This window comes from Calypte anna, chromosome 3 (assembly GCF_003957555.1).
Source record: "Calypte anna isolate BGI_N300 chromosome 3, bCalAnn1_v1.p, whole genome shotgun sequence".
NCBI classification, from domain to species: domain Eukaryota; kingdom Metazoa; phylum Chordata; class Aves; order Apodiformes; family Trochilidae; genus Calypte; species Calypte anna.
The window spans coordinates 68896415-68922467 of NC_044246.1; the positions used below are offsets into that span (position 1 = coordinate 68896415).

Here is a 26053-nt window from a genome sequence, read left to right on the forward strand (position 1 = left end):
TTAGAAGGAAGATTCATCAGAAGTAGAAGCAAAGGACTTGAAACTGACAGCCAGATATCAAATGTAAGCAATGAAGAAAGTGGCAAACACCAGAAATCCTTGTTTTGGGGTTCCACATGTTCGCTTGGACACAGCAGAAGGAAAAGGAGGTGGTGAGACACTTCCAGTTTTGGTGAGGCAGAGAGTCAAAACTGAAAACCAAAAGTGACTCCTGAAAACAGTTATATCCCACTGTGAAGGACATGCCTTTAAATTAGGACACAGGTCATTACCATTTGAGTCAGAAGCCTGCCACTGTTAGCATTTGTGTTTGTAAATTCCACTGACATGAGAGTTTTAATTATATAAATGTAGATTTTTTTTCCCCAGTAGAAACAAAGTTCCTTGCAAACAGTGGAAGAGTACAGAGTCTAAGGGGAGAATAAACAATGGCACAAGACTTCAAACACTAGAGAATATGGCAAATTATTCCCTGTGATTCACATTGTGCGGTTACTTGCTTTAATAAAAAACAAATGTAATGTGACATTCAGAAAAAGATTAATTTCATTCTGAGGTAAATGACAACCTGAAGTCAAGAAAACAACAGAAATCCCAATACAAGAGGTGAACGTAGGCAGGATTAGTGGAAGAAAGTGCATACAGATACCTTGTGGGGCCACTTGCCAAGTGAGAAAAGATTATTTTAAAAGTCCTCTGTGAAAAGAAGTGAAGCAAATAGTGTGGAACAGAAGCAAGCTAAAGCAGAAAGATGAAAAAAAGAGGGAAAAAAATCAGAGCAAGAATGAGAAAATCAAGAGCCTTAAGGATGTAGAAAAAATTCTTCAGTTGGGACTAGGCAGAAAGCCAATTCCCAGAGTGAAGGAAGGCATGATATTATTGGATGGATGGAAGAGGAAAACTGTTTCCAGCATCAGTGTTTTTTGGCTCAGGGTAAAGGCAGGGAGGCAAAAGAGGTCCTTTAAAGGGAACAACAATCACAGTCAAGACAGAATTAGCCATTTACTATAAGAGACAGTGAAAAGCAGAAGTCATCGGTTGGAGGATTCATGTTAAAAATTACATGTTTGACAACCATTTTTTCCCACTTTTCTTCTACCACCAGCTGCTGACCTAAATTTTCAACAGCAAGAAATAGTACTTGAGGTGCTTTCTTTCAGGTTTCCTAAAGCAATAAGCAATAATCAGCACAGGACAAGTTTACCTCATTAAAATGGTTCACATTAGGTATATTTAAAAGAGCAATCTAAACTCCCAGCTGCTTGTAAGCCAAGACTCCAACTATCACCATATTGTCTTCATGCTTTCCCTCATAAAGGCTGGAACAGGAATTCTTACAGACTATTTGGAGAAATCAGTTCGATCCTTACTTGTGGCATTAATTTGTTCAAAACAAAATAGCGCTGAAAGAAGAAGCAAAAGACCTAATCCTGAGGGGTGAGCCAAAAAGGGTTTTAGCTTCACCAAAATCTTTATATTCTGTTAAGATAGTGGAAACTGGATCTACCTCCAAAAAATCATACCTTCAAATGAGCTCATTTCAGAACCTCGAGGTTATGTCAGGTTAACTCCCATAATGGACAGTTTGGATTCCTAGTTGCTGTTTTTTGTTTTGGGTTTTTTCTTCTGTTACATCAAGGTTGTGTCCTGAGAAATGTCTATTAGTGGGGAGGAAGTTTTACTGCAGATGTTTGTGATTCCAGCTTCAATTTCTCATCAAAGCTTTAATGAAAATCAGCTGCTTGGAGTAGAGCCTCCAGACCCCAAACCTTTTAAATCATAGGAAGCTGAAGTAAATGGAAGCACAGAACAGAGCAGAAGGATAGCAGGAAATGTTCTCCATTTCAAGAAGGTGCATAAAGCACCCACTAGAACAATGCAATATAAACTCAACTGCAGAAAGTTCCCACAAAGCTTTGGGAAAGTACCAGCAAAGTGCCCCAAAGCTTATTCACGACTCTGAAAACCAATAAAAGGCATTTCATGCCCACTCTTATTCATTACATGGGAAGCAAGGAAGGAATTAAAAGCCCAGTTTTTCCAGAGGGCATGAGAAGCAATGAAAGAATAGGTTTCTGAAGGAGTTCTTGTCCTGATTTAAACTTATAAAAATTACAGCTCCTAGTGTTCAAGAGCTGTGGAAAATAGGTCTAGTATTTGAGTAATATATAACCAGCCACTGATAATTTACACTTAACTTCTGGACATAGATTTCAAACAACAAAATATACACACACTTGATTGTTATAGTCCAGTTGGTCCTTTTGAACATTTGGATCATATCCCAGTGGTTTTGTCAGACACTCTTATGGGCTGGGGATGTTTGAGATACACATCCCATTGCAAGAGCTAACAATTGCTGAATAGTACTGTACAAAGCTGCTAAAGCTCCACAGTTTTTGAAATCTAATTGATCTCAAACAGATTTTTCTGACTATCAGTCAGTATACATAAAGTGTATTTTTGTCAGTGCAAACAGAGATTGTTTAAAATGCAGTAAATATTTGTTGTTCCTTTTTAGCTGTGTAGTACAATTCTGTAGATGTTTTATTTGCTTAAAATAAATCCTTTGGAAATACTAGAATACAGTGCTAAGACCCTAAAATTCAAAAGTTACCAAGATACCTACTATGATACAAAGAATAATAGAGGGATGCAAAAAATATTTTAGAAATTACTATTTCAAGTTTTCAAGACTGTAAAAAGAACTAAAAGATAAGTTCTGGTATATGGAAGCCAGGGAGTACAGGAAGGACAACAGCACTTGAATGTTAGTTTGAAAGACAATGTAATAATAACTGAATAAAAGTCATCTACCTTCATGAGCAACTTGCAATACGATCTGCAAAAACAGTCATTCTAGCTGAAACTGTAAGGCTTTAAATCATTGTTTGACTCTGTCTCCCCACCAAAAAAATAATAAAAAATTCATTCAGCCTTTCACTATTGGTGTCAGGTGGAAAAACACCACACATAACCAGCAACCAAACTGTATCATTTCTGGGCTGCACTGTACTCTGGTACCACCACCCTATGATGTACCCAGTTAGTTTTTTACAGGCCTTCCGAGCAGCAAGAAATTGGTAGACTGCTTTTCTGCATAGACTAATGCAAGGCAAATATGTCCAAGGGTTTCCCACTGGGGTTTTCCTCCTCTGAGCCTGGATGAGCCCACAGAGAGCCACAGATCCTGACATCCATGACTCCCTTATGCTGTGTTCATTACTCCAGGGATCCTTCCTCGAAAGCACTGTAGGGATTCCTGCTGGAAAGCACTCCATGAAAAAAAAAAAGCATTTTTCCAGACAAAATCTGCTCTAGTATCCAAAACAGAAAAAAAACTACTCCAGCTATTAAAATCCTACATACCAAGCTTCCCCAGGAAAGCTAACACAGCCTGGCACATTGAGGGTTGGCAAGGTATCCAGAGGCCCAGTACCTGGCAGAGATCTCTTCAAGGAGAGTTGGGTAGGTGATGAAGTTCCAGGTATGGTGTAAGGTCAGAGATAATTTGTGTATCTCATTTAGCTTTTTCCAAGTTTGCGGTTTTCTGTGGCTCCCTGCTTCCTACCAATGGTGAGGATTGTCTGCAGAGGCTCAACAGAGTCTCTGTGGCACAAGTTAACTCCTTTTAAGTCAGTTGAAAACAGAGGCTTGGACAAAGGATTTTTGTGAAGGATGAGAAAAGAGATTGTTGGTTTGGGGTTTTTTTGTTTGAGGGGGTGAGAGATCCGGGTAAGTTACCCTTTCTCCCTATCACTAGCTTTTCCTCTCTCCTTTCAGAGCACAAACTCTGCCCACCTCCATGCTGGATGTAAGGCTTCTACTACAAATTTTATTGTATCAAGCTATCTCACTTATTTTGCTCACATTTGCAATCACTGGCGCTCTCCAGGGGGTAGCCCTATTTTTGAGAATAGCCAAAAACCATGACATCTGCCCATCAGCCATCCCAAGCAGCTGCCTGTTTTGCCCACAGCTGGGCCACCTCTGGTAGGTGAGATGGATGAAAGTTCTTTCTCTTGGTCTTTCAAGTTTTTCACACAGTGACTTGTGTTTCTCTCTATCTGGCTTTTAATTTGGTGCTGTGGCAATTAGTCAAGCAGATAGATGTGTCTGCTTTTCCAGCATTTCAAACAGCTGCAAAATGAAATCAGGAAATACTGGAAATCTGGGGTGAGGGAAATTGCTGCAAAGGGAAAATCAAAGGAAGTTTTAGATACATCTTTCAGTTTTAACAGTGTCCCACAGACATAGTCATACCTGGCGTAAAGGCCACTTTTCTTTTTTATCCCTTGAAAAAATTTTTCTCTTTTGGGAAATCTCTAAGGGAGTGCTGTAGTTTGCCAACTGATTATGTCTCACTTATCTGAGAGACTCAAGAGGAAAAAATGACTCAGAATGCACATTTCTTGTCAGTGTTTTATGGGCACTGGGTGGAGGGTGGTAATGAGGAAATAACAAAGAATTATTTATCCTTTTTCCTGTAAGTTGTTCCCCGTGCATTGACTGGACCTTTTTGTTTGAAAGGGGAAAATCAAATGGCTACCTTTCCAGTTGCAGATTTTCTATTTCCAATGATAAACATCTGTAAGAGTAAGTTTTTTACTTGGTGGCTATAGTAATTAATACATTAGAGAAGAGGCTGGTTTTATTCTCTAATCCTTAGCCAGCTTGCAGACAGCCAAAACATTTTAGTCCCCCTCTTTGAAGAAAAATGCCTTTTAAGCAGAGGCTTTGTCTTTCCCACTGTATATGGAAAAAATGATGACGCATTTGTATGGAGAATGCCTAGCTGAGAAATGTTTATGTTGGATCCAACCCCATCGCTGTTGCTGAATGGCATTTTGTTTTCCACTTGGACTGGAGGGGGTGGGTTACAGTCTGGAAACATTTTCTATACAGGAATTGTTTGGATTTTTTTTAATTAAATACAATTACTTAGTCAAGGTAATCGATGATGTCAGTGCTCTGCATAATGCCATCTGGCTTTCAGCTATTGCTTTAGCTGCTGTCACCATCACTCTGTCACTCTTACAAGGGAGGGGTGCAGAAGCCCACACAAGAAACAAGAATATAGAGGGACAGTGGGCTGCAGAGGGGGTTCCTTTTCATTTTTTCCTGTTGCCCATGCACTACTTTGCTCACTGGCTTGGAGATCACTAATAATTGAAATTAGCCATATTCATTTCTCTCCAAATGCTAGCTCTGCCATGCAACAGGGAGAAATAGAGATAACTCTTGTTCTGTATCTCCCTTGCTGGCAAGATTATACCTAGAATTGGATCTACTAGTTTCAGTCTTGCCAGTTTTAATTTTAGCAGTCTTTAGGGTCTTTTTCTAAAGCTTGGAGAAGAGGGTTTTCATCAGCAATATAATCTAGTTTTTATTATCCAAAATAACTTTCTATTTTGGAAGCTGGTGAGTTAATAACTTCTCAAGTGAGTTTGTCCCATTTGCCAGGGATAAATTGGTAAGTCAAGCTTCCAAATCAGGCTCCGTGTCCTCTCTCCCTTAGGGAAACCACTATTTTTTCAGTTAATTCTGAGGAAAGCTCAGCCTCTTCATATATATAAATGATAAATATCTTACGCAGTTGAGTTGTTGCTTAACATAAAAACAGTTTGAAAAATAGACTAAATTCAATCATCAGATATACTCTTGAGCAGCTGCAGACTGGCCAGGCACTGCATGCATGTCTCTGGACCAGCCATAGCCCTGAGCTCTCAACAAAGGGCATTACTGAGGATGCAGACAAAAAGGGACAATATGGAGACCCAAGCACAGAAAGGATAGCAGTAACAGAAAATCAGGCTTTCTTTGTTTCATTACTCATTGAACAGTTCATTTACTGAAAAACACTACATATTCAGAAACAATGTCACTTGTTTTGGTCAGGGTTATTTATGTTTGAAAATGCAAATTACTGAGATTCACAGAAACACATATCTGCAGGTTTAATGATCACTTCATACCACTGACCTGGAAAATCCCATTATTATATTAATTTGCCCTGATCTATGGCAAATGCACCCAGTGAGACTTTAATTTTCATTGAACCTATCTCACTTCAGAACTTAATTTATAAAATCAAAACATGCAATAATATTGCAAATTCTTACCTAATGACTATTTCAGCAAGAAAGAATTTACTTTTATGTTTGCAAGCTAGATAACAAAACAGAAAGCTTGTTATTGTGTAATTGTATAATTCACATAATTGCTCTAGTAATGCTCTAGCATTAAATGCTATGAGAATTGAGATACCTGTCAAGACACGGGGATTAAAAAAACACAAAATATTAACAGCATTGTGGCCAAAAATCTTCATCAAATTCTGATTAATTCCTAATTTACAGCATCAGTGGAGCACTGGAAGAAATATATATTTTTCAGTTATCTGTGTCAGAAATTTAAGTGAGCAATACAGGAATTTAATAAAACACACCAGGGTGCTTTTTTATAAAACTGCCATGACTTTGAAGAATAAGCTAAAAAATTTGATTCCTCTTGGAAATGTTTACATTTTTAAAAATAAATTTGAAATTGTAAATCATTAATTTTCATGAGGTTTCTGCCCTTGAAACAGTAAATACTGTAAAGTTGCTTTTTGCATCCAGGCAACTTGCTAACAGATGTGGTGCCATATTAAATGGGGTAATTGACTGTCTAGATATGATGCCACACACTGAATTAATTTCTCCCGTAATAATAGTTAGAATGTGACCTTCTAGTTCAGAAGAATTTGATACTGTAGATGAGAGGTAATGGAGGCTTATAGAAATTATAAATAGAGCTTGGAGGCATAAGAGGAAGCTGGTGAGCAAGCTTGTTTGGTTTTAATTCTCTAAATTTGTGAAGCTTCAAAATACAGATAAATTAAAAAAAAAAATCAGCAGAAAAGAAATAAAATTGGAGAGCAGATGCCTGATTTTGTATGCATGTTGTAGAGTACCTCACAGCACAGAGCAGGACTTCTCCCCCTCTTTCTTCATGATGACTTTTATAGTAGAGCATGTCTGGCTACCAAGTCAGTAACTAACTTCTGAGACCCTCATTCTGCAAAGACGAAAATCCCTCTAAAATGCCCCTTTTAAGGATTTATAGATTAAACTACAAAGATAGTCTTGAATTTTCTGTTACTCAAACAGATCCATTTGTTCTTTCAAATAATTTAAGCTATAGTGAATTATGACAGGTCTTGGAAAGGACATCACCAGGGCATTTTATTTTTTTAATTACTCTTTAATTCAGTGGATAGAAGAACTCACAGCAACCTCTTCCGTAGCCAAGACCTAGCCCAGGGAGATACGAGTAGCAAATGAAGAGAAATACATAGAGCAAGTTAAAAGTGGCAGTTATCATTAGAATTTTGTAACTTCACCAAGATCTCCAGCTCTTAGTTTGTTTTTGCAGGAAGAATGTTTTAAGCATTGTGTTTAAAAAGAAACAGATGCCCTGAAAGATATTTTAACAAAACCAAATTCTATATAAAATAATTATTCTATATTCCCATTTCCTTCCTCTTACTGAAGAAAACAGATTTTCCTCAAGTATCTTAAAAGTATCCTACATGCTTAAAACTATCCTACAAAGTTAGATTCAGCTTTTCATGTGATATTTTATGACAAAAATGTAATTATTTTTATTTCTTCCTTCTCTCTTTAACTGGTTATTTTCATATATTTGGTATGCTTCGGCAGTAAATCCTCACAGCATAAAAGATGCCCTCAAATACCAGAGTGTGGTTTATCCCTTAAAAAGGATGGAGAAAAAAAATGGGAAAGAGCACAATGCCAAGCAGTGTTTCATAAATATGCCAATGGCTTTCAAGTATGGCTGCTTAGATGGAAGCCAAATAAAGTATTTTCAGTACTGGATTAAAAAAACCAGAAGTCTTGGGTCCAGCAACAGGCATTTGAAACAAGCAAATCATTACTACCAGAAATTTCTGTCAGGTAGGAATATTCATTATTCTTAGTGGTCTGACTAATTATTTTAAAAGACACAAAGTTGCTGACTTGTGTCATTGGCATGGATTACATTGAATACTTCTGGATGTGGTACCAGGCAACCAGCTTAAGGTGTCCTTGCTTGGGCAGGAAGGTTGTAGCAGGTGACATCCAGAGGTCCTTTCCAACCTCGGTCATTCTGTGATACTGTGATTCTGTGTGATTATGGTGATTATTCCATTTTTACAGTTTTCCGTTCATGATCACACAAGAGATGAAGAGAAGAATGTGTCTTCCTGAGTCCCAAAATCCTTATGAAAGTACTTAGGGACGGAGGACAATGCACAGAAACAAGGCAGTGAGTTTCTTATCTGTTCAGGCAGAAGGGCTGTGGGAGCCAATAGGGGGTATGTGGAGATCCTCAGCCCATGAGCATAATGTTCAGATGCTCCATTAATAGAAACAGCCCAAGAGAAGTACAGAGGCCTCCCCCAAGAAGGGCCAATGAACGACCATCTCATCTGGATGGCATTTACTGTAAGACTGTTTAAACGATATTCAAGGCTCCTTGCCAACAAGAGAGACATTTAATATAGACAAGACTAAAAGGTAACCTATAAATAAAAACCAGTGTGAATGTGTGCTATAAATATAAACAGAGAAGCCATGGATTTAATCAATGCCTCACTATATATAAACAGACCTATGGAACATGCTATCTGCAGCAAACCTTTCACTGCTCTAAGTACTCACTGTGTTTTGGAGGAAATTGTAACTACATGAATGTCTATCCATACTCATTCTTCTTTGGCAAATTCAAATCCATCCAGATTTTGGGGGAACTAAAATAAATTGTTAAACAAATTATTTGCAGCTATGTAGTTATGACTGTAAAAAAATGTCAGAGATATGAATGACTGTTCATAGAATCATAGAATCATAGAATCATAGAATTGGCTGGGTTGGAAGTGACCTCAGAGATCATCGAGTCCAACCCCTGAACCACCATTGCAGTTGCTAGACCATGGCACTGAGTGCCACATCCAGTCTCTTTTTAAATATCTCCAGGGACAGAGAATCCACCACTTCAGTGGGCAGCCCATTCCAATGCCAGATCACTCTTTCCGTAAAGAAATTCTTTCTAATATATAACCTAAACTTCCCCTGGCACAACTTAAGACCATGCCCTCTTGTCTTGCTGAAAGTCATTTGGGAAAAGAGACCAACCCCGACCTGGCTACAACCTCCTTTCAGGGAGTTGTAGAGAGTGATGAGGTCTCCCCTGAGCTGCCTCTTCTTTAGGCTGAACAACCCCAGCTCTCTCAGCCTCTCCTCATAGGGTCTGTGCTCGAGTCCCTTCACCAGCCTGGTTGCCCTCCTTTGGACCTGCTCCAGGACCTCAATATCCTTCCTGAACTGGGGGGCCCAGAACTGGACACAGTACTCGAGGTGTGGCCTCACCAGCACTGAGTACAGGGGCAGAATCACTTCCTTGGACCTGCTGGCGACGCTGTTCCGAATACAGGCCAGGATGCCATTGGCCTTCTTGGCCACCTGGGCACACTGCTGGCTCATGTTCAGCTTCCTGTCAATCCAGACTCCCAGGTCCCTTTCTGCCTGGCTGCTCTCCAGCCACTCTGTGCCCAGCCTGTAGCGCTGCATGGGGTTGTTGTGGCCAAAGTGCAGGACCCGGCACTTGGCCATGTTAAACCTCATCCCATTGGAATCAGCCCAACTCTCCAGTCTGTCCAGGTCCCTCTGCAGAGCCCTCCCGCCTTCCAGCTGATCCACACTCCCCCCCCAGCTTAGTGTCGTCTGTGAATTTGCTGATGATGGACTCAATCCCCTCATCTAAATCATCAATGAAGATATCAAACAGAACTGGGCCCAACACTGATCCCTGGGGGACACCACTGGTGACCGGCTGCCAACTGGATGCAGCCCCGTTCAGCACCACTCTCTGGGCCCGGCCCTCCAGCCAGTTCTTAACCCAGCACAGGGTGCTCCTGTCCAAGCCACAGGCTGATAGTTTTTTCAGGAGGATGCTGTGGGAGACGGTGTCAAGCGCTTTGCTGAAGTCCAGGTAGACCACATCCACAGCCTTCCCCTCATCCACCAGTTGGGTTACCTGATCATAAAAGGAGATCAAGTTGGTCAGGCATGACCTGCCCTTCCTAAACCCATGCTGGCTGGGTCTGATCCCTTGCCCATCCTGCAGGTGCTGTGTGATTGCACTGAGGATGATCTGTTCCATGACCCTGCCAGGCACTGAGGTCAGGCTGACGGGCCTGTAGTTTCCTGGGTCCTCTTTCCGGCCCTTTTTGTGGATTGGCGAGACATTCACCAACTTCCAGTCATCTGGGATGTCCCCAGTGAGCCAGGACTGTTGGTAGATGATAGAGAGAGGCTTGGCAAGTTCTTCTGCCAGCTCCTTCATTACCCTTGGGTGGATCCCATCTGGTCCCATAGACTTGTGGGGATCCAAGCATCTCAGTAGGTCACTGACTGTGTCCTTCAGGATTACAGGGGGGCTGTTTAGATTCATGTCACTTTCTATGAGCTCCAGAAGCCATCTGTCTTCAGGGTAACCTGTCTTTAAAAATGAAGATGGGGTTTTTTGCATAAAGTTTCCCAGCAGCATGAAGAAGAACTAAATCTCTGTGCCTGTGTTTAGGAATAATATGGTTTTGACCATCTTTGCTCACAGAGAGCAAGAAGTAATCAAACAACTACCAGTTTACTGTTGGCAGTTTGGATTTTAAAAGTCTGGATTTTAAACCTACTGGAAGTCAATTATGTCCTGAACTGAAAAGCAGATGTAGAAGTCATGTTGGTGTCCTCAGTACTTGCTAGCCAAATGAAACAGCAGAAGTAGACTCCTGTAGCTATCTATACAAGGTAAAGAAGATTGCTTTGTAGTCAATACTTTCCAGGCATTATAAGCCATAGTTTGTGTCTACCCAGCGTGGGTTTTAAGCTAGGATGTCCACGGAGTCACACACTTTGTTTATTTACATCCCAGGTGGCAAAGCAGTATTTTTAGTGCACCAAAAAGTGTACAATTTATACTGTTTTGTTATTCAGGGAGTTTTACCTGGGTCACTAGCTTGAAATTGTCAAAGTTGCTCAGCATCAGAGCTCTTCTTCCCAGCATCAGAGTTCACTTAATTGGCACCTGAGCCTGGAATGAACATGACAGCACTATGAACATGACATCCCTGATAGCAAGGATCAGTTTTGCTCTTTGTAAAATGGGATAATTTTCTATTTCACAAGCATATGCTAGAACTAACTCACTGCTTGCAGTGAGCACCAAGTATTCTGGATGACTATACAAAGTCTTCATAATAATTTGTTACAGATTTATTTCCTAAATGTGTTCTATGCTGTCCAAAGCTATCACACTGAAGAGAATCTGAGCTACTAGAAGCAGTAAAATAATTTCCAGATAGTGTCCAGTGGCATTTTAAAACTCCTTCTGAGAATTCTAGCTTTAGCAAAGGTGCCAGCATAGATATATATATATATATATATGCTTTGTCCCCCACAAATAAGAACCTCTCAGAAATGGGCCAAAAAGATTTTCTCTGCAGATTTCTGAATGCACAAAGTATTCAGCAACAAAGGTGGCACAAGTGCAGGGCAATACAATGCAGCTGCTTTGCTAGCTGTGAATATCAATAAATACACTATCTGTACAAAGGGAAACATGCCGTGATCCTATTCAGAACTGGTCAGAATCAGCCTAAACTCCAAAGTAGAAACACAATTGTTTGGGCCTGTCAGACACTGACGTTTCCTTTAAATTTTAAATGCTTTTGCTTTCTCCAACCGAAGATACTGAGGCAACAGGCTAAGAGGCACATCGGCATCAGAGGAAAAAAAAAAAAAAAAAAAAAAAAGAGGAAAAGGCTTTATTTCTGATATTGCTTGAGCCAGGGATGATAAGGAGAGCACTGGGGACAGGGCAGGTTACAGGAGCACCGCCGAGGAGGAGTGGGCAGAGCCAGCACTAATGGCGTAATGGCAGCAAATTTAAACTGGGCGTATCTGCCACCAACAGTCACCAACGGTGCCTTCCAGCACCTGAGGCACCCTGCAGGAAAGGTGGGGAGGGAGTTTTTACAAGATGTGTAGGGACAAGACAAGGGATAATGGCTTTAAACTGGAAAAGGGTAGATTTAAGTTAGACCTTAGGAAGAAATTCTCTAGAGTGAGGGTGGTGAGACACTGGCACAGGTTGCCCAGAGGAGCTGTGGCTGCCCCCTCCCCTTTAAGTGTTCAAGGCCAGGCTGGATGGGGCTTCGAGCAGCCTGGTCTGGTGGGAGGTATCTCTGCCTATGGCACAGGTGTCAGAATTAGATGGCCTTTAAGGTCCCTTCCAGCCCAGGTCATTGTATGATTCTGATAATTCTATGGAAAACACTGCTGGGAGCCTTTGCACTTCTCCAGAGTCACAGGGTGGACATCAGGTTTGTTCAGACTTGCGGCACAGCAGCCATAACCCTGACGTGCCAAATGTTTTATCTCTGTTAGACTCTGTATGCAGTACAGGTACCTACATGTGAGCCAAGCCCTTCAAGCTCCTATTCAGTCAAGAGAGAGCAATAGGCACAGCTGAGGTACTTTAGATGGATTTTAGTATAGAGAGAATTGAACCATCCAGAGGGTGTCTTGCTGGCTTCTTCCTCCCATGTGGATGTCCCCCAGTTGATGACTTCCAACCTTCTGTGGTTTGGGCTTTGTACACACACAGCCCCGAGCCAGCTGTGTAGGCTGCTTGCCAGAATGCCCCAGTGCTAGCATGGCCACAACTGTGGTAGCACAGCACTGCACCTGGTGCCTGGAGGTCCTCTATGCTTCAGCCCGAGACTGTCTTTGTGTCTGACAGTCGTGTCAGGTGGGACCTGCTGAATTCTGAAAATCTGGCATTCTTTCTCCGTGTACTTGGCTGGGGATTGAGTATCTCTAAGTGTGAAGATAGTTTTGTTGGTGAGGAAGACCAGGAGTTCAGAAAACAGTCTTACCTATGCTGAGGAGACCAGAGAAACTGGAATAATACCAAGTGTACAGTAGAGGACAGCTTTCTCAGACTTGTTTCTCCAAAGTTCTTTTTTTTCTAGTAAATAATTACATAAATGAAAGTACTGGGAGATATACAAACAGGAAAACATCTTTATTTTAGGAAGGGCCTAATGTGGCCTAAGCAAACAGTCTTCAAAAAGGCCTCAGAACTGTGTCTGCCAATTCCAAATACTGCTCACAAAAAAAACCCCAAATGAAAATAAATAAGCAAAAGCAAGCATGTTTGGGTTGGGTTTGGAAATGTCCCCAAGGTTCAGAGGGCTTCTGTTTCCATGGCAATGCCATGCACTTCCAGCAGACTGGTCTCTCTTTTAGATCCGTGGATTTTAAAATAGATGGAAGAGTATTCATTCACTCCAGTATAGCAAAAGATTGAGAGTTTCAGGGATTTATGCTGAGTCCTAAAGTCCTGTTTGGCTGAACTATTGCTTCCAGTAAACCTTTAAAAATCAATGGGAAACTGTCTAGAAGAATCCATTGTTGCACTCAATTTTTCAGACTCTTTCCATCAACACATTAAAACCTGGGCTTTATTTACTCCTGTGTCTTTCTTTGACAGATATCTATGGCTTATATGATGCTGGTTATATCAGATAGTGGAGCAATATTTTTCTATTTTCTTTTCCCTGAACTCTAAGGCAAAGCTTAATATTGTTCAAGTAGAGTTTGTATTCTTCTCCTCTTTTACTCCATAAGAGCAGCCAATCCATTGATCAGTTGATGCCAAGTGATGAATATTATTGTGCAAATAATTCTCAATGTTTCAAAATTCTTTATACATGTTTTGATTGAGAAATTGCCTATCACACCAGTCTTTACAGTGCTCAAACCAGGATTCAAGTATAAGTTATTTTTTCTTTCATTACAAGCCCATGATTTTATAGGATTCAACTGTGCCCAGGCCACACTCACTTTTTCTATCCTGAGCAGATCTTTGAAACAAGAATCTGCTAAGTAATATTGTAGTCAAAAATCAGGATCCTTCTCAGACCTGGAAGGAAGCTCATCTCTTGACTCCATCTCTAGCATGCACAACACTGCAAGTCAGCTACAACCAAGTCTCAGCTAACACTAATCTTGGCAGTGACTTGACAGCTGATGTGCCATGACTGCTACTTTGGGTGCTGTTCTTCAGCTTCTGTTTCCCAAGTGCATCAGCTGTTTTCTCTTTTACTATGGTCCTGGAGGCAAAAAAACATCTTCTTCTTCTGTATTTGTTTTAGATCAAATGTAATGATATTCCTGTCCCAAAACTGGTAGGCATGAGTATTATGGACATAACAAAGGCTGAAATGTCTGTATGTAGACCATTTAACTCTAAATACACATCCCTTCGTGTACCCCAGCACTCAAGAGAATTCGGAAATGATAAACAGTGGTGTGGATCCAAGGGAGCCTTTTATTGTGGATGAAAGAGACCCTTTGTGCTTTTATTTACACACAGGAAAGTCACAAGTTCTAGTACTAACTAAAGATACATGCAATGTTATCTTACCATTAGATGGCTACATCTGAATTACCAAATAGAGCAGTGTGGAGTCCTTGTAGTTAAGTAGCATAATGCAGCTCATGTCCTAGCGCTGAAGCTCATTCTGTGTTTGTCCAGAAAAGAGCAGTCCCATATAGAATGCCTTTTGGGAACACGTCCTAACAGATGCCATGCTCTGAACTGTGCCTGGACTTTGTTGGGAAAATCACAGTCTGTCAAAGGGAAAAATCAAAGCAGAAAATGAACCACCAGTCAGAATGTAAGGTCATAAGTCAGTGCCTGAAACCATGCCTTGCTCCTCTTCAGCTGGCTGATTCAGATGTAGCCACAGAGAGTGCTCTGAGCACATTACCAGCAAGACTCTTATGGGAAAAACAAGACAGAAGAGGCAAAATCACAGCAAACCATAACTACTCCAGCATGGCTGCACCACTACTGATAGCTGGCAGCAGAGAAGGAATGGGGATCTACTTCTGCCCTCAGTTATGCAGGCACAGAGCAGGAGGAGCTGCAATGAAATTGATGGAATATAATATGGCAGTATACTCATGTCCTATGTTTGTGGATTCTCTTCTGTCTTCAGTCCCATCTTGCACCCATGCAAGCAGAAGGGTCTCCAGAATCAGAATATGACTACAGGCTCCACAGAGCCTTCAGCACTGCAGCTGGTTCTTGTTTTAAAGAAATGTAATAATCAAATCCAGATGCAAACTAGGGGGGGAAATAAATTTACCATGAGTGTAGAAGATTTTCAAAAGCTCAGCAAGATCCTCATTAGATTGGACTTTTCAGCTTGAACTGGAACAAATATTGTCCCTCAGGCAAAAAAAAAAAAAATCTCATAAAAATAGTGAAGACATAATTGCTAGTGCAGACATAGCATTTTTGCTTAACGATGGTCTTCAGTGTTCAGAAACGGATAGCAGACAGATATGTTCCTCACTCAATTGCTTAAATAATAATTTTTTAAGGGAGGGTATTTCCATTTTGTTCCAGACCTATCTATGCTTGTGTGCAATTATTTTGTGCTCCCAGAACGTTCATCCATTTGAACCCCTCAATTATCTCACCACTGACACTACTTTTTATAAATATGATGTTGGCTCACAACCTGGCAGAACTAACCCATCACTCCATTATCACCAGTAGGCCAAGGAGCAACAAAAATACATTGGAATAACTGAGAATTCCTGAGAAATCTGAACCCTAAAGAAACAGTCTGGATCCCTTTTTCCTGTCATTCCTACTTTCCTCATAGCGCTGATCGTCCTATTTCTGGTTTAAACTGATGCAACTCATTGTTTAAAATGCTGCATTAAATTAGCAAGCATCAACACCTTCCAAGTTTTTGTGGGGAATTATGAGGGGAAAAATGTTACCAAAAAACACCAGGTGACTTAGGACCCTGCATCTCATTTTCCAAGGGATCTCTGGCAGCAAGAATAGCAGAGGCACTCCAAATGAAGGCAGATGTCTTGAGGAACCAAGAAGTGTGTCTGCTCAGAACAGGAGGTAAACTGGTTCCAGTGGAATTCAGCAAAGACTGTACAAGCCTGCATGTAGAGCTGGAACCAGTGATGTTGCACTGAACTGCACCTAACGTTTTATTGCTGGGTGTGTGCATAAAACCTGACATAGCTGCAATGCAGCATCCTTTTAGTTGAAGTATAAAGAAGATGATCCTTATGGCTCACTAAAGGATTTGCATGGGCACCTTTACACATACTCATACATTTCCATTGACCATATTTACCATCATAAGTAAAAAAATTATTATACTTAGACCTGCAAAACCAATAAAGTTTTTGGCAGACACCAATGGACCAGCTAGGACCACCCACCAGTTGAGAGGCATTGGAGAATATAGTGTGCTTTAGATCTGTATGGATGGAGAGAAATATTGCCAATACAGATACTGGTATAAGAATCTGTTTTCAATTTAGAAACTGTCTCCCTTCCACAGTGTGTGGTGTAATCATTCAGTTGAAATCCTTAGTCTGATGGGAGCCAGTCCTACAGCTCCATGTTAAGACTACACAGCTGAAAGAAACAAGCAGTACAAATAGAAAGTATTTCTGTTGTCCCAAAGTGGCTATGGTATGAAGGCTTTTCTTCCCAGGAGCTATTATCTAAGAAAGTGTTTCCAAAGCAAACCAGATGAAATATTGTGTGCAAGAATGGTAAAGGCAACTGAGTTTTCCATTTATGTTCATCTCAGACTCTCAGACCTCTCAGGGATAAGACTGGATTAGTGACTCATATGTAAACCTCAGTTTTAAAGCTTGTTCTTACTCATCTCATAAGATTCATTATTTTCTAAACAAGCAGTTTATCTGACTGGTTAAAAGCATCTGAAGCATTAGGTTCCGTCTCCCACTGCATCCTTGCATCTAAAGAAATGTTATCTGGATGACTGGGTTGTGTGGTGATTTGTGAACTGGTTAAGGAAAAGAACTCAGAGAGTTGTGGTCAATAGGATGGAGTCTAGTTGGATTCCTGTATCTAGTGGAGTCCCTCAGGGGTCAGTGCTGGAACCAGTACTACTCAATATGTTCAGCAATGACCTGGATGAGGGAACAGAGTTCACTGTCAGCAAGTTTGCTGATGACACAAAACTGAGAGGAGTAGCTAACACATCAGAAGGCTGTGTTAGGTTAGGCCAGGCTAAGAGATTCAGGAATTATGGAGTTCATGTATCACCACTGAGTTCCTCAGTGGAGAACAAGAATTTACACATAACATATCAAATGAAAGCTATCTTCTTAAATATCCTTTTTACTCTCCATTCTTAGAGGGACATCTTAATAGCTATGTTTTTGTTTCTGATTCATTGTATTATTGCTCTGATTAGTATTTAAAAGAAGGTGATTTAGATATTTATCTTATATTCTGTTTAATTTTGGTAAGCTTTAGTATGTTTACAGAAGTACTGAACTTTATACCCTTGACAGCCTCACATTTAGGAAATAATAAGAAATTGTTACCTATCATGCAAATTACCCTTCATTTATGTATTATGTCACGTGAAGAATGATTGAAGAACTGTTGTATCTCTCAGAGACTGATTACTACCTGGAATGACCAAAGATTATTGCTGGCACATCTCACCAACCTCACAGACAGACAGACAGACAACCCTGCTTTTGTAGCCTCTGACAGCCGCCAGACAGCTTTCATTTAGTAGAGTGTTGGGGAAACAGTTCAGAAATATACAGGTTGTGAGCAATCCTGACTTACTTCAATTTAGGCCACATTGGGTTAATGGTTATTGAGGCCTAGTTAGAGGCTTTCTAAGAATGAGCTACTGGGAAAGAGATAACTTAATTGGCAACAGAAGAGGAAAATAATTATGTGAGAAGAATCTTTCCGTGAGAATGGAATGTGTAATTGGAATACAAAGCCACCTGCATGATAAGATGATGTAAACAAGGCTTCTCTATATAAAGTGAGTGCAAGTTGCTAATAAACGATTTTCCTGCGATCATATTGATGTGCACATGGAATCCTTAAGCCTCCGCAGACTGTTTTCCCACAGTAGAGCATTGATCTTTGTAAAAATGTTTCTCTCTCCTCTAGGCTCTTCATCCAAAGCTCAGCAAACCTTTGGTGTAAAGCAAACTTTCTGAAGCTTTACCTTTTTTTTTAAGTAAAGCTATTCGTTCAAATAAATACACCTTCTGTACTGCATAAGTATCATAATTTCTAATTAACTCATCCTCTAGTACAAATGCAGTAATAATTGCCAGCTCCTCACCTGTAGGCAGGCACCAACTGCTGGCCAGGAGCAGGATATGGGCAAGATATGGGCAGCATATGGGCAGGACTGATGCTTTTGTACAGCAAAAAAGCAAGCACCAGGGCAGGGAGGGAAAGAACAGACTCAAGTTCAGCAACATGTGTTTGGTCTACTATGACAGGGTTGTGCAGTGTGCTCTGGGGAGACCTGATGGTTGTAATTCTTTCTTTCCTCTGCCTCTCAGAATATCCTAACTCTCTGAATACATCTCCATAGGAAAGATTTATTTTTTATTTTTTTTATTGCAGAGATGCCAAGAAGGATTTTACCGTACCAGCTCAGGAAAATGCTCTCCTTGCAACTGTAATGGTAATGCAAACAGATGCCTTGATGGATCTGGAATCTGTGTGGTAAGGAATTCTCGTCTTCTCTTGCTGGTCCCTCACTGAATAGCAGCAACTTTTTAATTTTTTTTTTCATTTTTAGTGGTAACATGAATCTTTTCACGTTCTTTCCCTCTTGAATGAGGCTTCACATGAAGGAAATATTTCCTAAGCAAACAGAAGCCCACAGTCTGAGTCTTCTAGTAACAACACTCAGTTTCAATATACAGCAAAAGCACTGTCTGTACCACAGGAGCTTTTTGATGAAAAGCAATCATAAGTAGGGCCAAGATTAATAAATTATTAAGATTATTCTGGCCAAATTTCATTCTCCCTTACTTAAGTTATCCCTGTAGATTCAAAACGCTTTCTGCATGCAGTATTTGTGAGAGTCAGTATTCTGGAGAAAATTTTTAGTCCATCATAAATATGGAAAGAATTTTTTATACCACTGGAGAAAAAATGTGTAAGTCCAAGCACATTTTGTTCTCTCCTTTATGAATACAGAGCTGTATATCATATAAACAATTTACAATGGTGAGTGACCCCTGTGAGTGAATATACATGTGTTATCCATAGTAGTTCTGCTGTATGGCAGCCTCCTGCTGTGATGAAACAACAAAAAGAGGCTGAAATAATACACCAAGGGGAGAGTTTGTTGAAGTCTGAGGTAATGTTGCAAATTCCTGTACATTTGGTCTCACTCAGTAGCAGCTCATACAGAAAGCTGTGAGATAGCATTACTAGCTGATTACCTGTAATTCCAGAGCAAAACTCAGCCCAGTAAAGTTTACCCCAATCACTAGTGGTCAATCAAAGTAGTAACAAACTATAAAAGGATGGAGCTTAATAGTGTAACATATCTGAACCACAAAGCAAGAGCTAGGCACTAGTGTACACTTTTACAGGCTTATAAAGCAGGAGTAGAGCCCAGAACTCCTTGCTCTGCCATGTGTTACTTTTCACAAGTCATAAACCTTTGCCCTCAGTTTGTCTCTTCATCAAATGGCCTGATAATATTCACATACTTTGCATCATTGCAGTATCTATCAAATTTTCAGTTATATAAATACATAAAGCCACACCCCATGGCACATTTCATACCTATTTTATTGCCTTGGGAGGAAGACAGAGTGCAGCTGACAATTATTATGGCTTGGCCAACATAGTGTTCTTAGGATTGGCTGGTTTCTACTGAACACAAATTGGCTATGTGTAGTAATACTAATTTTTTTAAGTGGTTTTAAACTGACAGGCATTCCCAGCTACTCTCTTTCACACGCACATGATTTTTGCTCATGGAATGATTATCCCTTTAGTGTCAAATGACAATGAAAACAAGAGGAAGCTTCCGATGGAAGACTTGAGACCAAGAGGGTGAGCTTGACAGATGTCTGATTCTGATGAATCTGGTAACCAGAGATATATGATCTAGGGAAGTCATTAGACCCTCAGTTTACAAACACAACCGTAGACTTAATTCCTATCTGACAGATTGAAAAAAAAAAAATAAAAATCTGATGTCAAGGGTTGAGAAAAAAAAAGGAAAAATAAAGTTACTGTATCAGCAGGAAATATTCTGAAAGCATATGTGTATTTTTGACAAACATTTCTCCAGCCTGTTAAACTCTTGGAATCAATTAGGTAGTAAAGAACAAAACATTTACTTCTGAGTAAAGAGGAACAGCAAAAAGGCTTCAGTGAAGAATGAAAGAAGAGTGAAAGGGAGAGGGAAAGAGCATGGTGAAACAGAAGTCCATTATTAAAAATGGGGTTTGAAGGTTTGATAGAATAAAATAAAAGCAGAGATGCTCATGGGGCCTGCAGTAACAAGAATTTCCTGAAGATGTGAAAATTTCCAGAGAAGACTGAAAGACTGATGAAATGGCTAAACTGCAAAATCTGACTGTGAAAACCTGGGAGAAAAAAAAGCCTAGAGAAAGAAAGATGTAATTTGAACCAGAGCAGGAAGAAGCATCTTAGATGAATGAATGCAAAGAATCTGGAAAAAGGAGACCTAATGGTTGATCAAATTATTTGTATTAGAGGACAAAGCAGCCTTCCTTAAGGACCATTCTGTAGAAGTGCAGGAGCAGATCTGATCAAAGCCTGCTAGGGACTGGGGCTGGAGCTGCAAGGAGTAGATACTTCTAGATACTTCCTGTACTTCCTGAGGCTGGGAGTCTCTCTGAATAGATAGATTCACATGGTATTGAGAACTCACTATTTTCTCAGTCCTCATTTTTTAGGGCTAATTACTCCATGCCTGGTAATAAGATATCAGACTTTCTGCACTCAGTTAGTTTGCTAAGAGGTTGGTGGTTGTTGTTATGTTTTTTTTTAATTAAAAACTTGCCACAGTTTAACACTGGCCTGGCAATTAAACCAAATAACAGATGTTCTCTATTAATCCCCCTCCCCTCCCAGATAAAGGAAGGAGAGAGAATAAGGGAGAGAGACATGGGTTGGAAACTAAACTACACAGCTTTAGTGAAACAGTAATGATAAAAAGGAAAATTACTATATATATACAAATATACAGAAAAATTGATACCACGTTCCTTCCCCCTCTCCCCCAGTAACTCTCATATCACCACCGAGGCTGCAAGGCAGCCCTGTGAAAGTCCAAGTTGGACTCCTGGGGTCAGCAGCAGTCAGGAACTGGAGGCAGGAACACACAGATATGGGCTGGCACGGAACGGACGGAATCCTTCCAGGATGCCAAAGCAAACAGAGACAGGTGAAAAAGGGGAAGCAGGAAGAAGTTTGACCCTTGTGATCCCTCAAATTTATACTGAGTATGACATGTATATGGTGGAATATTTTGGTCAATTTTGGCCAACTATCTTGTCTGTTCCTCCCCAAAGAAGGGCTGCAGGTGTGACCTCTGTACTCCTTTTCTACTTCTGGAGGGCAAAATGTTCCTCAGAACTGAGCAGTGGCCTTGGTTCTGCATACCAGTCTCTAGCTATAACTATAAACATTGAGGGTTATCAGTCCTAGAAGCCGACACTGTCTGAGAAACTTGCTGTTACTTTCAGCAAGCACAGCTACTTACAAGAGACTTAGCTGAAAGGAAAAGTACAAGCTCGAAAACACCTTTATCCTGGCCAAAACCAGGACAAAAATAATAATAAAAAACCTTACATTCTGTATTTATCCCATATTATTATTATTATTATCATTTTTATCCTCCATTTCTATTGGTACAAACCTGCTATCTACCTGCTTCTGGGAGGCAATAGTGTTTTATTATGTTCAGACTCTACAGTGGCACCCCATATTACCCTAAGCATGACTTACAGATGTTCTGTAAATTCCTTAGCAAATGGTCTTTAAAAGAACTGATGTTAACTACAATTTTGTATGTCTGCATGTTTATTCACATAATGGAAGGATTTAAACATGGAAAAAGTTTCCTTAAGTCAACTCTGCAAATTATGACAGAACACAATGTAATAACAACATTTGATTTTGTTGTTAGATAATTATTTCTTATAGTTAAATAATAACTAAGCTATAAAAACTAAACAAATGAACAAGGCCATATGAAAATGAAAAGTACTCAACTTCAAAAGGGATGAAATATAAGGTCATACTCCATACAGTTCTCTCAGACCATCATATTATGCAAATCCCCAAATCAATTTGGAGAATGTAGTTCCAACAGCACACAAATTAATGAAATTTTCATTGGCCTCTGCCCTGGATTTGAAATCCAATAAAATTAAGCCCCTATTAACGATGTCTTGGGGTAAAGTACTCACATCTTTAATTTCTGCTGACATAAGTATCTATCTTAGGTTTCTGTTTCAAAAGTTCTCTCATCTTATTCATAGAATATAAATCAAATTCACAAACCTTTAAAAGCTTAATGACTTACAAAATCAATGAATCAACAGTCTCGTTAGGTAACCAGACAGAAGAAACCATTGCAGACTGAGCCTTTCTGGCATAGATCTCCACATAAAACCAGTGGAGAAATCAATCATGTGGTCCTAGGATTAAAAATGAAGAGACACTCAGGCCGTTTTCTTAATACAGAAAATCACTCAAGTGTTAAAAGAAGAGCAGCCAGCATGATGTAAACTTCATTTATGATATTATAGGACAGAGATGTCAAATAATTCTTAATTTTAAAGACATTAGCTGGTGAAGCATGTAAAGATAATAGAGGAAGAAACACTTATTCTTTGAACTGATTTTCGACTTTGGACTTTTAAGATAACTCCCTCAATCCTAGTTAAGAAGTCACTTGTAGAACCCTCCAGGTTCTGATTTTGGAAACACGCACATCCATCATTTTAGCTGGGCGAAAATGTAACAGCTGCAAGTCAGAGTCTGAAGATTTTGATGTGCATTTTTTCTGCATAAAGCCCATTGGGTTTTGCTGTTAATAAGATATGGAGATAGATATGAAGATTCCCTTCTTCATCATATGAAGGTCTCCCCATGTTTTGCCTTCTTCAGCCCTTAGATCCTACCCAACAGCAATCCACAGCAGGCCTGTTTCTTTACAGCATCTCCACTGAGGGTTAAACTTCTGAAAACTCAAACATGAGAGTGGACATCAAATTACTTGACAGCTGAGTAGAACATAGTCACTGTGAAATGAGTGGCATATGGAGGTGAAATAGCTATTCTAAAGCAATGAGCCCTCAACCCATATGCAAGTATAATAAGTAGTATAAAGGGCAGGGCTTTACCACACTAAAAAAAATTGATTGCACATACTAGGGAAGACAGTTGTTTGAGGTGAGTGAAATATACTATGAAACGATGCCAAATCAACACAGTGACATGGATTGAAAGGCTGACAGGATTTTTTAAATTACAATGCTTTACATTCAGAAATTTTTTTATTTTTTGGACTGTGTTGCAAGTGCACTTTCTGCAGGTTCTACTTCTAATGGAGGCTAGCTCTTCATAAATGCATGAAAACACATACAGAGCACTATAGCAGAGGGTGAAGGATAAATTTATTGGTGTCTACCTAAAAATCTCCAACTGTTTTGTTATCATCCCAGCCCCATATATTTCTTGTATATTTGATTAGTATGTATATAACTCATAAATTAAAAAAAAAAAAAAAAAGAAAAAGAAAAAAAAAGAAAAGAAAAAAACCAAAATCCCCATGGTTTATAACCACGGGATCATAACAGTAGAGAGGATAAATATAAATTTGCTGGTATCCTTTCCTACCTTTTATGGAGTTTTTTACAATTGAGCATATTATTGTGTAAGTGATTTTTGTTTAAGTGTGTGGGTTTACAGATGAGTGGAAAGGTTGGAATGGAGCTGGCAGTTCTGCCTGAGAGGATAATATGTTCCACATAACTGCCAAGGCAGGCCTGGAGAATCGCCAGTGCATCTACAACCATCCATCAAGCATGAGGAAAAAACAGCGGGGAGCAAGCAAAACTCTCCAGCTTATTAAGTATTTCTGGCTTCACAAAGAGCCTTGCAGCTTACAGCTCACTGTTTATTTCTATAAAAATGGACTACATCTATGTTTAGTGACTCTAATGATACATGTTTGGAAAGATAAGCAGAACTGCAATAGTCTGGTGCTGAAGTGCAGCCCTTCTCTTTTCCAGGTAATTGGTATCAGTAGTTGTCAAAAGTCTTAATAGACTCATTTTCTAAGATGTAGATATTTCCTATACCTAATAATCATAAAACTTAGTATTTGTTGTCGTAAATGATTTACTATTGAAAACCATCAACGATGACCCCCAGCATGCTACCACCTAATTTCTATTCCCCACAGAGCCAGTGTAAGAGGCACATAGGAAGTCAGGCCAAGATTGTGAGGAAGGGCTGCCATTGCTCTCATGTCCTCTCAGCTGCATTTCCCACACTTAGCTAAGACAAGTGATGGATTGAGAAAGTAAAAGAACAGGTGGTTTTGGCACAACACCAGCTTTCACTTCACTTATCTATGCAAGACAAGTCCTACAAACCATAGCTTTGACATGGAGGGGGTTTGTTGACCCAAACTGTATGAGAAACTGAGTTTTGTTGCTATTCTCATTATTTCAGGTTGACAGCTGTCTTTAGTAAAATCTGGACAATAATTAGTGTTTCCTGTTAGTGTCTCATATTCCTTCTTCCAAAAGAAATTCTGGAGTCTCATCCACAGTGGCTGGAGAGAGAAAGCTTGAAATCATAAACCTGAAAGAGGAAAAAGATAAAACATGTACATCTCCTTTCAATTGCATGGCTTTCAAGTAATTATGCTGAAGTATTCTTTTTGCCGTTATTATATTGGGACAGCAGCGAGATCTTGTATGGGCAATACTATGAAGCTCTGCAACCTCAGATATGAGGACATCTCTCAGATTTGGGGAAGTATAAATCTGCATCCAAGATATTTCATACCCTAGGAATTTTGGGGTTTCTTGTTGTATTAGCATCACCAGAGGTAGGACTGACTACTAGCTTAGGTTTGCCCCTGGAGGGTCTCCATGCCATCCAGCATTAGGTGTCTGACACAGGTGCTGACACCAATCTGTGACAGGTCTTGTTTTGTCTTTAGAGTTAGACAGAAAACCAATCTGGTATTTGTTGCCTATGGAGGAGGTCCAGCCTGCCTAAATTGCAATTAGTGTTAGCTGTTTAATGAAATAATTTTTAAACTGGCAAAATTACAAATTTCATGGATGTCGTGCCTTTGAAGATGATTATAAGGAGCTCTTCTCTCTTAAATTCAGGCTCCTAAATCAAAGTGGGGCAGATTCCCAATGCTCAGATTTTGAGTTCTATTCATTTACAGGAAACCATGTTTGTCAAAACAAACTTTTCATTCTTACTTGTGCAAAAGAGTATTCACTGAGCAGAACGGCACATGAAATACTCTGTAGTGTCAGGAAAGCAGTTCCAGCTTTACTTTCCAAAGCAGATGAGTTCAGGTGCTCAGTGCTGACAGTCATTCCCAAGTAACCCCCCATGGCATCTGTTCATGTTCTTTTTCTGTGTGTAAAGTACAGATAGTTAGAGTAAGAGTCATCCTGGTTTATGAAACTCAGCAAGACCAGAGTAGCTGGACCAGCTGGGGCATTTTCTAACCTAGGAAAATTTAGTGCAACCACTCTGACAAGCTGATGCAGGTGTAGTAATGGATGAATTACGCTGTATCCTCATATAGAAGCTTTTAGAAGCCAGGCTGCTCTAACATTAGAGTACTTCCTGTGAAGCTGCAGTGTGTATGGAGAAGGGACCCTTCTGGCTTGATTTTTGCTTTGTGAAGTTTGTATTAACAAGGCTATACAGAAAGAATTGTGCTTAGAGTTCTAACTTAATGCAATTTGAAACGTTTTTACAAAAAGCAGAGTGTTATAAAGCCCAGTTGTGATACTTCTACTTGCATGGTTATACCTGGTCTTGTGCCCTTTGTCACATCCCACTC

The 26053-nt window shown here is 39.9% G+C and overlaps 1 protein-coding gene across 1 annotated transcript in view; it reads left to right on the forward strand.

The window, feature by feature from the left end:
* Positions 1-26053, forward strand: part of LAMA4 (laminin subunit alpha 4) — a 97371-nt gene that overhangs the window by 3980 nt on the left and 67338 nt on the right. Inside the window, exon 2 of the mRNA XM_030447944.1 lies at positions 18571-18672. Within this exon, the coding sequence (XP_030303804.1) occupies positions 18571-18672 (102 nt within the window). The remainder of the gene's footprint in view (positions 1-18570; positions 18673-26053) is intronic.